At 38.8% G+C, this 14,188-nt stretch overlaps 1 protein-coding gene across 2 annotated transcripts; it reads left to right on the top strand.

Annotated features, from left to right (window-relative positions):
• Nucleotides 1-50: 50 nt before the first annotated feature.
• On the top strand, nt 51-14,188 carry LOC146370525 (tumor necrosis factor receptor superfamily member 1B-like). 2 transcript variants are annotated; one of them, XM_084908013.1, is made up of 10 exons: nt 51-10,007; nt 11,422-11,560; nt 11,918-12,011; nt 12,194-12,319; nt 12,872-13,027; nt 13,320-13,407; nt 13,514-13,698; nt 13,792-13,829; nt 13,925-13,976; nt 14,077-14,188. In XM_084908013.1, the coding sequence occupies exons 2-10, from the start codon at nt 11,519-11,521 to the stop codon at nt 14,079-14,081; spliced, it is 786 nt and encodes a 261-aa protein (XP_084764139.1). In that variant the 5' UTR covers nt 51-10,007; nt 11,422-11,518; the 3' UTR covers nt 14,082-14,188. The 2 variants fall into 2 exon arrangements, with proteins under 2 accessions (XP_084764139.1, XP_084764138.1); XM_084908012.1 differs by having other exon boundaries at nt 51-11,560.

Below are 14,188 nucleotides of genomic sequence, written 5' to 3'. Positions count from 1 at the left end.
CCACGTACTGTGGTTTTTATACTTTTTTCTTAACAGCAGCTATAATTTCTTATTGGCAACCTGTCAAGCATCTCCAAAACAGCAGCAACCAAAAGAAAAAGAAGGTTAACGGGTAGTGTGTTCACAGTGGGTGGGTTTTTTGAGTATGCTGTACACTCTACAATCATCTTCCACATGTAGGTCTGTATTGCTCATGAGTCAAAATAGGACACCAACCTACCTTGTGATGAGGTAGTTGCCCAGTGAATGCCATTCACATTCAGTGACCTATTGCAACCAGTTGTGGAGACCAGAAGTTAAGTGTGTAACACCCTCAAACTCTGTGCACAGGTGTCCACCAGGCTAAATGTGGGTGATTGCACAGGTTTCCTGTTGGACACTTGTCCAAACAATTGCAGTTCAGCTCGGACCAACTGCGGTCACTCTCAGACAGACTGGTGAAGGTTTGCAAATAAATGTTGTCTAATTTATGACCGCAGACAGATTGCCAACACGTTGCAATTAATCTGAGTCAGTCTGTGCAACTCGTCTGTGATGCATCTTTTTGCAACGAGGACTCGACTCTGCTGGTATTATTTTGGTTATATTTCTATATAAAAACAAGGCTGCAGAGCATCGGTGTGATTTTGCAGTTAATTTTCCGTCTTGCAGCAATTATCTGACTATTTGTAGAGGAATTTCTTAGTTTCAGATCTGTGAGGTTCTAGCAGGGCTCTGAATATAAGTAGTTAATGTGATTTTCTTTGTAGACAACAACAGATTTGTAATTTTACTTTTTTGTTGTTTTGAGTGTGATTTTTTCCTTTACTAGATAGTACAGTGAAGCAAGGAGCGAGAGTAGAGGAAGACATGCAGCAAAGGACCTCAGGATAGCCTTGCAGGACATGGTCACTTGCTCGATCTGTAAATTAAACCAACACCACATTTTATGATTTTCACTGATTCGTCACAGTTAGTTGCTGTATTATCACAAAGAGTATGCATGTAATTACCAACTTTTGCATACTGACTCTGTCTTCTTGCCATTTCATCACTTTTTTTTCACTGTCTGGTTGCTCCAAAGATGCAACTGTCTGTGAGCAGCCACAGACCTGGTCCTCATCTTTGAAGCAAGCTTTTCAAAGGCTCCTACTGTGACTGCAGATTGAATTTAGATTTTATTTAACCAAAGAAAATATTTTGAATGTTTAGATCTGCATCCAAATCTTAAAGTACTCAAATTCAGATATGGAGTAGTTCAAAAGGAATCGGTACATCACTCCATGGTGTCCTTTTCTTCCATACATCACACTAAGATCACATTTAACCAATGAAGAAAAGCAAAAGTTTTGATCTATATTCTGTTTAGGAATAACACATAGACTGAGACTTCATAACATGCCACGCAGCAGCTTAGTCAGTGTTTTAAGAATATCATATGTATTCTGTGTGATCTGCAACAGTCATAAAAGTGAGGGAATCACATTTCTAAATCTCATATGCAGGTCTAACCTACTTATGTCATAAACCGTCATGATTGTAACACTACAGAGAGATGCTAGTGTTGAATTTAGACTTCTTCGTCCATGTTGTGTGATCAGAGAGAATATTACAGTAATATTACAGTAGGTGTGATGTGCACATCGCTGTGTGGCCTGATGTAAATCACAGGCAAGATGTAGTGCAGTAAACAAGTTGCCTAAAACCATTTGTAAACATTTTTTCAGGGTTTTCCCCCCCACTACATCAAAGAAGGCTTGATGGATTTGGGGGCTTTTTTTTAAGAAAACAAAAACAGCTTTTTTCTTAGTAATGTCTTTGATGGGCATTTTGTCTGTCACTTTCAATGTGATTTTTGTTGATTGCAGGAAGGGTATTTTTTGCAGCATAGTTTGCCAGGATGCATAAAATGGGGGCATGTGGCTGAACAATAGAAGAAATCTCTTTTAAAGGAAGTCACCAGCTAGTTTGTTTAATTGCTTCAGCCAGTGTCTGTATTCACAGAAACGCGTTTCTGCTACAAAGCAGTGGTGTCACTTACAGTCCATTAGGCCCACATTCAGGCTCACATTCGGCTCACAAAGCCGGTAATTTCCTCCGTCTCCCGGCTCTCGGATTCTGATGTGCTCTTTGATATTTCTTTCCAGGTCTTGTTTCATGTCCATGAAAGATCAGTTTTTATCTCAGGGGGCAATGCTAAATCATGTTGTAGGAGGGGAGAAACACTGTTAAAACCATCTTCATAGCAGGCGGTGATGGAGGTTGGGAAGGAAATAATTCCCCCCCCCCCCCACACACCACAAGGAACGACATAAGACCACGAGATACTACACAGTGAAGACGCTTTATTGCACAATTTCTGATTTGGATGAAAACAACAATTTTTTAAAAATGGATGCTAATTTTATCCATTAGAAGCAAAACCCGAAAGCAGATCATAGCGTGAAGCATTTCTCAGGAGCTCTGCCTCTGGTGCCTTTGAGCATTTTCCAACATGATTTACATTAAACCACGCCATTAGCTTTAAAGCGCATCAGATAGAAAAGATATTTAAATGATGCTGGTGCTTAATGTCAAGCTGTTTTCTGTTCTTGCAAGTCTTTGCAGGGAATCAGTGCCATAATTTAAACCTGCCATATCAATATATATCCCTTTTGCTTTGATATTTGCATCTTCACAAACTCAACTTTCTGCTTCCTCTTTAGCCTTTCGTATTTTATCAATTAACCTCCACTGTGCTGGATCTGCTGTTTCACCATCCCCTCCTCGTAATTAAATACAGGAGTACAGTATCTGCAGAGAATCAGGTAGCGTCGTGATTTTCTGCTGAATTATTTAAGCCGTGAAGCGCTGATATCAATGGGTGGGAGCGGCTGTATAGAAACCACTTGCAAGGAGCTGGGAGGTTGCAGAGAGTTCACCGTGATTCTGCTCGTCTCCGTTCTCTTCACACCTTGTCTCTTTGAATTCACAGATGCGCAGACCTAGCTTTGATATGACACAAGGGGAAAAAAACAACCAGATGCATAGGATTTAAAAAAAATATTCTTTAGATATAAAATGGTGCTGCATATTTAAATTCATTTCATATATTTGCTTCTGGGTCATCTCACTTACTTTTAATGGATTGTTTTCAGTATAAATATCTCTACTCTTAAGTGCATCTCCTTAAACATGCAAAACACTTGCGAGGTTGCTTCAAGCCCCTTTTCCATTATGGTTCTCGGGTTTCAATAGTCCCTGTATACCCTGCACACTGCTTTCCCAGTACACATAATTGCATTTTGCTATTTGTATGTTACAAATGAGTCCAAACCGAAACTAAGGCTGAACTGCTGAAATCGTGAAAAACTCAATTATGCTGCATCTATCAGATTTTCAATCCAATTTGAAAGCCCCCAGTACTTGTGCTATTTGAGGAGACTTGAAGGTGCGAAATATCAGCAGGGCTGCCGTTCTTCTGGTTGGTGATGATGTTCATTTCCAGAACACTGACCCAGAACTATTTTTGCAGACTGTAGGTGTTTAAAAACATATTCTGGTGCACTTGCAAAGGTTCGGCGTTCTATGAACCTTTTGAAACTGAATAAATTGCATACAGCTAATGTGCTATTCATGCGAGTTGTCTGAAGTCTGAATCACTCGGGAAGAAAGCCCTGCATTCACTGCAACTTCTTCTGATCCTGAAAATGAAAAGAAGCATTTTGAATAGCTGGGTTTTTCTTTTTGTCAGGTGAGATGAAATGATGGGTATTATTGGGAAGCCCTAGAAGCAGCAGCGGTCAGCAACAAATTACAGGAGAGCAGCTTTCACACTTCTAGTCACATTCTTCTTGTTTTTCAATGCAATGATACGCTTTACATCTGTCCTTCGTCGGCTTATTCGTGTTCAGATTTAGAGGCTGGTGGAGGCTGATAAGGCATTCGCTGAGAAATTTTCAGAAAAAAACCTCAGACATATAGTCAATTTATAGTTATAGTTCAGAGCACACTTGCACACAGACAAAGAAAGAAACTCCAAACAGGAAACCAAGAGCTGAGAGTCACACCGAGGATAGTTACTGTGAAATGTCAGAAATACAACTCCAGGGCCATGCACTTTAACTATGTTAAAAAACACACACACATAAAAAGATTATTGCTTTATCTTCAATCTTCCATTATGTTTAAATAGACTTTTACAAGAGTGGAACCAATTGAAAAGATGAAAGCCGTTCTGTACTTTACTTGTCAGAAATCATCATCTTGCAATAGGAAAGATTAGCAGTGACATGCGTTCCCCTCTCGGTGGCTAATGGGCAGACTGCTTCTGACGACTTGTAGAGCCTTTTAGAGAACATCCAGTGTGATGTTTTTACCAAAGTGGCAAAATATGATTTATGAACCTTCAGCATTGACGTGTGTGACGCAATCAGCGCTGTCGGCTGTAACACGTGTTGTGATCACGCTACACAGTTTCTGAACTCACTAGTGCTGATGACTCAGGATGTAATCCCTTCCACAGAACAACTGCTTTCTTCTTATATGTAATCTCACTAGACTTTAAGAGTTAAATGACATATCCATAGCTTTAATATAGTAGACTTTGCAGTCTCTGAATGGCATTGCTGGGATTTTTAAAATATTAAAGGCATAATTTATTCAAGCTCAACACTTAACCACCAGAAGTTTGATAACTTGAAGCTCAAATGAAGTTAAAAAGTACATATACAGCACACATAATATCCACACCAAAAACCACTGTTGTCTTTTAAGTTAAAAGAAAAGTCATTTTAATCATGTCCTTCAATAAAACTGTTTCCGAGGTTTTAACTTTCTGAAAATGATTTGATGGTCAAGGAGGACATTTAAAAGAAGTCTTTGGAAATGCAGCTAACAGGGAGAGGTACACAGGTAAGATGGAAATTTACACTCACCAGACATTAGGTGCACCTTGCTGGTACTGGGATGAAGCCCTTTCGTTTTCATAACTGTCTTAATTCTTTGTGGCATACACGCCAAATGGCCTATATTGACAGATTTGTCTGGTGCTCTTGGTCAGCAACAATACTCTGGTAGGCTGTAGCACCTGTGCAAAGGAGTCCAGAGTGTGCCAAGAAAACATCTCCTACACCATTACACCACCTGTCTGAACAGCTGATACAAGGCAGGATGGATTCATGCTTTTATGTTGTTTTATGACAAATTCTGACCGTACCAACAGAATGTTGCAGCAGAAATCAAAACTCATCGGACCAGGTAACGTTTTTAAAGTCTTCTATGCTTTGGTTCTAAAAAGTTTGATTTACCATTTCCTTCCTATAAGCTTGAAACAATCTGGCCATTCTCCTCGACCTCTGGCATTAACACGGCATTTTCACTTAGAGAACTGCTGCTCACTGGATATTTTCTCTTTTTTTGAACCATTCCCTGTAAACCCTGGAGATGGTTGTGTGGAAATATTCCAATAGATCAGCAGTTTCTGAAATACTCAGAGCAGCCAACACCAGCCAGCACCGATAACCATGTCATTAAATCACCTTTGTTTGAACTTTGTTTGAACAGGCCGTCTTGCCTATGTCTACATATCTACATGTATTTTAAATGTAGGATATATACTCTGTCCATGCTGATAAATCCCACAAATGGTGTCATTGTGTTTAGCTTCAAGGATGATCGTGCGCTGTTACATCCTCAGAAAACCATGAAACCATGAAAATATGTGAATATATCTGCATGCCATAGCATTGGTCATATTGCTGATGTTAGCAGGGTGGTGATGGGAAGGCTACAACCGCACCCTCCTAATCTGTGAGTCAACCGGCAGGACCAGGTCTCCAAGGTCACGACCAATGAGATTGTGATCACCATCTAACAGGATATAATATGTGTAGCAGAGCAATATTTCACATTATTACTTTATTTAGTATTTCAAAATACCACACCAGTGGATGGATCACAAAGCCTGATTATGTCATGAACTGCAAATGCAAAATATCTTTTTTTTTTCCTGAAATAGCACAATAAAGCCATACTGGCTGGTATTTATTGGTATTAATTAAGTAAACATAAAATTTAGTGAAAAACAGTGCAGTGTTCATAGGTACACAATATGTTTAATTTGGCTATAATGCTTAATTTCTTAGTCTGTGTTTAGTCTCTAATGCCTGTTTCCCTCCTCATAATGCTCAGCTGTTCGTCTATAAACATTCATCTAGATGCAGCAGTGGTTTAAAAAAATGTTGCCCAGGAGAAAGACTCTCAGATTGCCTGCCTCTCTCTTAATCGCTCACTTGCTCACTCAGCATCCCTTTGGAAATGCACCCCCACCCTCACACAAACACACACACACACACAGCTGCTTTAAAAACAGCAGCAGCACTTCTGCACGGTGGGTCAATGCTAGTATCCCTGCACTTCTCTAATTGAGTCCCTGATGAGAGATTTCCTGAGCTTGCTGTCTTTGAACATCGATAGCCGTCCACTGAAGCATCCCCGCTTGTAGTCACAGTGTCAGACTACAGCGTGCGACCTGATTAAAAGACATTTCCAAAACTAGGACGCATCATGCCTCTAAATGTCTGGTCTCAAAGTGCAGTATTCCCAGTTTTCCCATTTTTAACAGTGCTGCTTGGTGACGGGTGAACTGGGAAAGATGAGAGCCTTCTCAGAAAAATTCAGTGAGCCTTTTTCATGCCATGTCAAGATCTTCTTTTAGTTTTGTTCTTACACAAAGGAGTTAGCCTTTTTAGCCACAATAGATATCCAAGACCTTCCAATTTGAGTAGCATCACCCAAGGCCATGTATATGATGAAGGAACCAATTTGGATCGTATAACAATGTGTATAATATCTTATAAAGTGTTCTTATATAAAATATTCTTACATAAAGACATGCATTTAGTAGGGTTAAGTTAACTGGTAATTCTAAACTGCACATAGGTGTGAACGTGAGTGCGAATGGTGTCCTGTTTCTATGTGTTAGCCCTGTGATAGGCTGGTGATCTGTTCAAGGTGTAGGTATGGTAGCTGGGCTCCAGTCCGATGGATAATGTCAGTAACAAGCTCTTTTTCCATATCAGCTCCAGCCTCCCAGTATGGAGTTGTAACTGATTAATCTTAATGGTGGGAGTCCTTGGTCAAGCACAGTGCGGTTATACACTCCAGGGTCTGTAAGTGTCTCTCATAACATTTTTGCCATAGCACATCTACACTTGCATTTACATACTTAAGTTAAATGAAGCATAGAGTTTCAATCATCAGGACCCACTGAGTGACCTCCTCACAGCAACTACAGAGAAGACATGTTCCTGCCCTTCATTCATTATATTATGAATAAAATCAGGGAAGCATGAAAAGGCAGGCAGGTCATCTGTAATAATCTACCCACAGTGTACGACAGGAGAAATGTCCTTCAAGAGACAATGAAAAATTTATGTCTCATAACAATGAGACCTAAACGCAGCAGAAGCTCCGGTGCCAGATTCAAGACTTACAGTTTGAGCCTTCAGTGAGCATTTTAACAAATATTCAATTTTAGTGGGAGTGAAACAAATACTCTTTAATATATCAAGAAATCTCTGTACGTGTCTGTGTGTGTTACACCCATCTTTAGAAGGGGTCTATTGCTGCAGTGTCAGCTGTTAAGGTCATTGTTATCAGAAGTGGTCTCACGTCTTGGTTTGGGGGTTTAATGCATGTTGTAAAGCAATACATGGCTGTCTGAAAAGATATAGTCATGCTAAAATAGTACATCCAAAGTTGGGTACATCCAAAATCTTAGCTTTGAGCTAATAAGTAGCCCAGTGCAGTTTTGTAGAATACAAGTGCAGGACACTATACCACAAGGTCACTGGACAGTAACCAGTGCAGGTAAGATTTAAGTGTTTTGAATTGAGTGACTACTAAAACAGCAACATAAAACAGAGGAACTTGAATATCTAAACCATTTATGCACCGAGGGGTCGGATCGGTGTCACGTACCAATTCATTTATCTTTGTGGTCTTCAGCGTCTGATTATTCACTGAGCATTCATCCCTGTATGCTGACTCATCTCCTCCTGTGATGAACGCAACAACAGTCAACAAATTTAATTATGGTGTTGGATGGGTGGACTAGTATGCAGCTGTAAGCACAGACGGAGTAGAGGACTGGAATCAGCACACAGTCTTGAGGTGTACCAGCGTTTAGTGTAATGAGGAAGAGAGGTGAGGGGCCCTATTTTGACTCTCTGTGGGCGGTCAGTGAGGAAGTCTTTGATCCAGGTGCAGATGAAGATGAGGAGGCCAAGGTCTCGTAGCAAGCTGATTAGGATATCAGGCATGGTATTGAATGCAGAGCTAAGGTCTCATAGCTACCTATAGTAGTAGTAAAGTTTGTGAGAGTGCACGCATATGGTTGAATGTGTGCGTGTGTCCCCAGCACATGTGTGCCAAGTTGCAGCGTATGTTTTTTCAAGCTTCTATTAATTTTTTTATTTACTGAGGATTTAAAAATTTAGAGATGCTAGTTTGGTCACAGCAGCAGCTCAGGTGCCGAGCTGTGCCTCTGTGTGAATTTAATTGTTTGATTCTGGCAGTATTTAGAATTTATTTATTTTAATTCTGTAATTTTTGATCACATGGAGTGGCCAAAAGCATGGTGCCACTTAGACGATGAGGTCTATGCCTGGAGGATATTTACTTGTTGTGAGTTTAAACTTTAAAGACTGGAGTTTAAATTGCCGTTAAGGAGCGTTAATGTGGACTATTTGTGGAATTGTATTGTTTGGATCAGCCGTTTATTGTCAGCTTTGGTTTGGTCTTTTTTTCTGGAATGTTTTTCTTGGGCTATGAAGACAGGTTGGTGCAAACATTTTCATTAATGGTGTGCTAAGAGTGCAGCACTGGGATCAGCACTTTCCAAAGACCTGAAGGCTCAACCTGATGGCTGGATAGCTGCCTTAGCAAATAATTTGCTGTCCAGTGGGAAAAGTTTCCCACATCTTACTGCTGATGGCGTCGAGGTCTAGTGCCTGGTAGACCCTGCTACATGAACCCACTTGAGGGGTGAGGGGGATGGGGATGGAGACACAACCCACCAAACCAGCACAAAGAGTGCTGCTACTGCTAGGCAACCCCATTACCATCCCCAGTTTATTGCATTTCTGTAACCATCCAGCTGAGGTCACAGCTGTTTAAGGGACTTGTTATTATATAAAAGACAGCTGAAATCAGTGAGTCTGTTGCTTCTGTGTTTTAGACACACACTATTAGACACACAAATGCACTTTGCTCACTGTAAAAGGTGTGCTGTCTGTACCTAAAATCTGTATGATTCCTACAATGAGCAACTATTGTCCCCTGTATGTGCTGAAGAGAGAAAGAGAGGATTTTTGCATTCAGGAGACAAGCACATTTGAGAGGTAACTTTGTGGCTGTGTTGTGTCAAACAGCGTATCACAGCCAAAAAGTGTTTGCATACACTGTCTTGCTACAAAAAGTTAATGAACAGTAAGTTCATTGTGCATTGTGCTGTGTTTAAACTGAGCACAAAGTGAAACCGAAAGAAAAGATAATGGAATTTCCCCAGAATCTTGCCAGCTCTTTTGTCCTCTCAGAAGACCTCAGCGTTTCTTCATCTACACTAAATGTTTTCATCTCTTAAAGAGTCCCAAAACTTGTACGGGAAAGATGCAAGTTTGGATTCAAAGCTCTGTGTTCTGTGTTTACTCTGTTGCCCTTAAGAGCTCTAAAGAGACTTTAGTCAGGTTTCAAGTCGTCCACTCCGAATCATAACTCAAAACACTCACATAACTCAACAGCCACCTGTGGCCTAAGTAACACAGATAATCTAAAACAGAGAGAAAGCTCACAGAGAAACCGTGCTGTGGTAGGCAGTACCTTCACTTCCATAGTTCACACGGACTTCCCCTTCATGCTCTGTCACATTTTTTCTTTACCTTCACTTTCACAGAGAAGTTGCTTTTCGTTTTAATCGTTTAATTTTCACGAACAGCAAAGATTTACTGCAATGGAAAACCTAAAGACTTGATTTTATACCGCTGAGGGTAAGACTCTTGAATCAATTCTGCACGATGTTTGTTTATAGGTTCTGATACAGAAGGTGTTCGCAGCATCGATGCAGTTATTAAATTGTTGCTAATGCAGCTGCAGACATTAGTGAAGAAAGGAGCTTTGTAGAGAAGTAAATGAAGCGGCGGTTTGTAACAAGAAACAATACTTACTTCTATCTAAATCCAGCCGGTTACTCAAAAACTTTGAAGTTACAATCGTTACAGTTATTTGGTTTGATAATCGTTGTTGATGAGGAAAGGAAAGTTAGACAAAGGCTGAAGCAGCTTCAAAGCAGGCAAAGCCCAAAGCTGCCCTCACGTTTGATCATTTGTCTCCACAAACTCGATATTATTTAACAATCCAGAAAAAATCAGAATAATATATGACAGTTTTTACTGTTTTAATGATCTTTATTGATAATTCAGTGAAAAAATTGTCACACATTTTTCCTTGGAGTGGTACCGTGTGAAATTCTTTGGTGATTGGGACTTAGGCTGATATGTAGTATAATTCGAAGGCAAGACAAACGCCAGGGCCATGTTCCAGAGGGCACGTTTAACAAACTCTAACTTTAAATTCTGAACTGATTATGAATTAACTACATTTTGACTTCCTCAAGAAAAAGTTCATTTTAAATGTTGTTATATCTTTACAATAGCATGGAGCTTGTGAGGGAAATGCTAATTTTCTAGCTTTGAGCTTAATTTAAAAAATGTTAACATTTTATTTTATTTCCTCGTGTGCTTTATGCTATAACGTTTGTGTCACATCTGCCCTAAATTAACACTAATGATAATTATTTTAATTTTCTCTCATGGTTACTACATCAGTATGTACAAGCTTTTCAAGCAAAAGTCACATTTTAATGCTAAAATCCACATATTGTTGTTTTCCATGAATTTTCAAGTATACTGTTTTACAAAAAAAAAGTAGTATTTGTTTTAGGTTAGAATGCAAATTATAGTTGTTTACTTACAGAATTGCTGGTTTTTGTGGTTGGATAATATTTATGAATAATATCAGTGAAGTATAAGTCTTAGTATCACAATTAATAAAATCAGTAACAGGCAGCCAGTGATGATCCAAGAAAGAACCACATTCTCATCTTGTTCTTCACACTGAGCATCAGTTGTAGCATTTCCTGGTCTTAAGTCTTAGTTTTACACATTTTTTTGACAGATCTCTAAAATATCTCTGTTCTAATATATTTGTTAAGCACTGTAATGCAAACCACCAGGTTATTCCTTTAAATATTTTTTCTTTCATTATAAAAAAAACCAATTAAAAAAACAATCAAACAAAGAACAAAAAGCAAATAAATTTTTTACCCTGAATCATAAACATTTAACTTTTTATCCACATGAACCAGGTTTCCTGCTGCTTACTTACTTTTTTTTTTCTTTTCAGATGTTCTCCTGCTGTTTTAGATCATACAGCTCATATCCTTGCAAATCTCAGTGAGACGGTCTTCAGTTCAGGAAAGTCTTCATTCTGCCGTATAAAAATGACTTCAGGAGGAAATTCTTTGACAGCTGCAGTGTTGCTGGTAAAATATTTATCATACAAACTTACAAGAAGCTTTTTTTAAAAAAATAAAACTATTTTTTTCCCTTCTATGTAACTATTTTGTAACCCCCTCAACATTTTCTGACTCACATCTGCATCACTGTGTGAATTACATGCTTTAATTTCCTCCTGTACTGTCTATTTTTCATTTAAATTGATGCTGTCATCACTATCTTCCTTCTTCACTCATCAGCTCTCATTTTCAGGTTGTTGCACATTTCATTTCATATCTTTCTTCTTTTCCACCTCCTGCTGCTCTCTGTTAGTCGAGCCATTCTCAGTTTGAAGCGTGGTTCTACTTTTAAATGTATTCTTTGTTCTTCTTCTTTGTTTTCAGATAATCATGATGAAAGTCTTCAGTGTCCTCACTCACTCATGTCCTTCAGAAATGTATCAAGTACAAGGCCTGTGCTGTTCAAAGTGTCCTGCAGGTAAGAGCCAGCTGAATGTTAGAGGCTGCTTTCACTTTGGTTAATAAATATAAAGTCCTGCTCTTTACTGTCTCTCTATATGTGAAAGTTCAACTTCACACCTTTATAACTAAATGTTTCACAGTTTAGATGAATAACAGCGACATGTATTGAAAATAGTCTGCTTTTTTCTATTATAACAGGAAATCGAGTCAAGACAGATTGCACAAAGACTGCAAACACTTCCTGTGTGGCCTGCGAGGATGGAACCCACATGGATAAGCCCAGCGGACTCAAACAATGCACTCACTGCACAATCTGTGACCCAAGTAGGTTTTTATTTCTTTTTTTTTTAATTTTTATTTCTTATTTATGAAACTAGTGAAGCTGTTACTGCCGTATAAGAATTAAAAGTGTTAGATAGATAGACAGACAGAACATTTTATTTTATTTCCTCGTGCTCTTTAGTTTCCTCCGGGAAATTCAGTAAAGATTGGTATAAGGGTCCTATTGCTTTGATTTGACATTCTTACCCTCTACGATATGATGTTGCCTACAGATAATATACCGTACTTTAGATTTTCATCAAAGTAAAAGGAAGCATCAATTTCATTGATGTTTTCTATAAATATTTTTTTCTGAATTAAAATGTTCAATTGTTCAATCTGACAATAATTACAAACTTTTAATATATCAGTAATTTTAAAATAATTGATTAAATGTTGATTACTGTTATAGTGTCTAATTTTAAGCAGGATAAACACCATAAGTCACTTTTGATGAATGACATCATAATATCACCACAGCAGTGACCTCTCTGCCTCGTTCTTTCCCAATCCCTAGCATCCTGTCTAACATGCGTCCTCTCTATGTGCTCACAGGTTCAGATGTGAAGAAAAAGAGGGCATGCACAACAACATCAGATACAATTTGTGAACCACGGGATGGATTCTACTGTGTTGACTATACAGGTGTTCACTGTGTGGAAGCACAAGAACACAAACGCTGTAACCCAGGAGAATACATCAGCCACGCAGGTTGTATTCTTGTGCTTACGTGTCAATAAACTGGATGGAATAATATTTCCGTTGCATACTTGCAGTGGTTTCTCAATATGGTGTTATTACTTTGTAGTAAAGCTGGTCTCCATCACCCCACCACATGAATGAACTCAGAAAGATCACATTTAGAAACTGAAACAAGGAAATGTTTTTAGATGTATTTTAAACTGGTTGTCATTAGACACATATAATTACTCTGATGTCACAGTCACTCACTGATCCATCATGATGTACATGCTGAAAATGGTGTATATTTGTGTTGATGCAGGAACAGCCTTCAGAGACACTGAGTGCTCTGTGTGCAGCTATGGGACATTTTCCGATGGAACTTTAAAGTTTTGCCGGCCACACAGACCGTAAGTGAAGCTTCACAGCAGATACAGACGCATCTGATTTGTTCCAGCAGCAGTGATTGTGGCACATCTGTACATTTTCCTGTAAAGTGTCTCTCTGTCCTTCCAGATGTGAGTCACTAAACCTTAAGCTGATAAGACCAGGAAATGCTACAACTGATGCTCAGTGTGAAGAACAAGATGAGAATGTGGTTCTTTCTTGGATCATCACTGGCTGCCTGTTACTGATTTTATTAATTGTGATACTTATAGCTTTGTGTCTCTGTAGAAAGAAGATTGGATGTCTAAAACGAGGTGAGAACAACAGAACAATGAAATTGTTATCACAATTTAGATAGAAAATAATATTTTTACACTAATTTTTAAATTGTTTTTCTTTTTGCGAAGGCGAAAAAATAATTGTACACCTAATCAACTTGAGGAAGGTATGTTTGAATATCACAGGAGTGTGGACTGTAACGGATGGTAATACCTGATTTATCAAAGTAATTATGTCTTCGTTTTTTTGTTTTTTACTAAGAATGAAGAAAAAGAAACAGAAATAGAACTGAAAACACTGAATGAGAAACCAGGTAAGACGGCCATGAGTTATCCACTCAAACCTGCACTGCCTGATGTCTCTGCAAACGTACAAGAGGTTTGCTATTTAACTGAATATCTTTCTCTCCTCAGTGTGAAACTATATGAAGATTAACAGAAGAGACCCCACCTGCTTGATCCACCTAGTCGCAGTTTTTTCCTCCAGTAGTCAACCACCAGCTCTTTTTGTCTTGCTGACATTAAG

The sequence above is a fragment of the Perissodus microlepis genome, chromosome 16, assembly GCF_051167445.1.
Source record: "Perissodus microlepis isolate ML-2025 ecotype Zambia chromosome 16, ASM5116744v1, whole genome shotgun sequence".
Taxonomy (NCBI): Eukaryota; Metazoa; Chordata; class Actinopteri; order Cichliformes; family Cichlidae; genus Perissodus; species Perissodus microlepis.
Note: the sequence above shows the minus strand (reverse complement) of the source record. Positions and strands in the feature narration are given on the sequence as shown.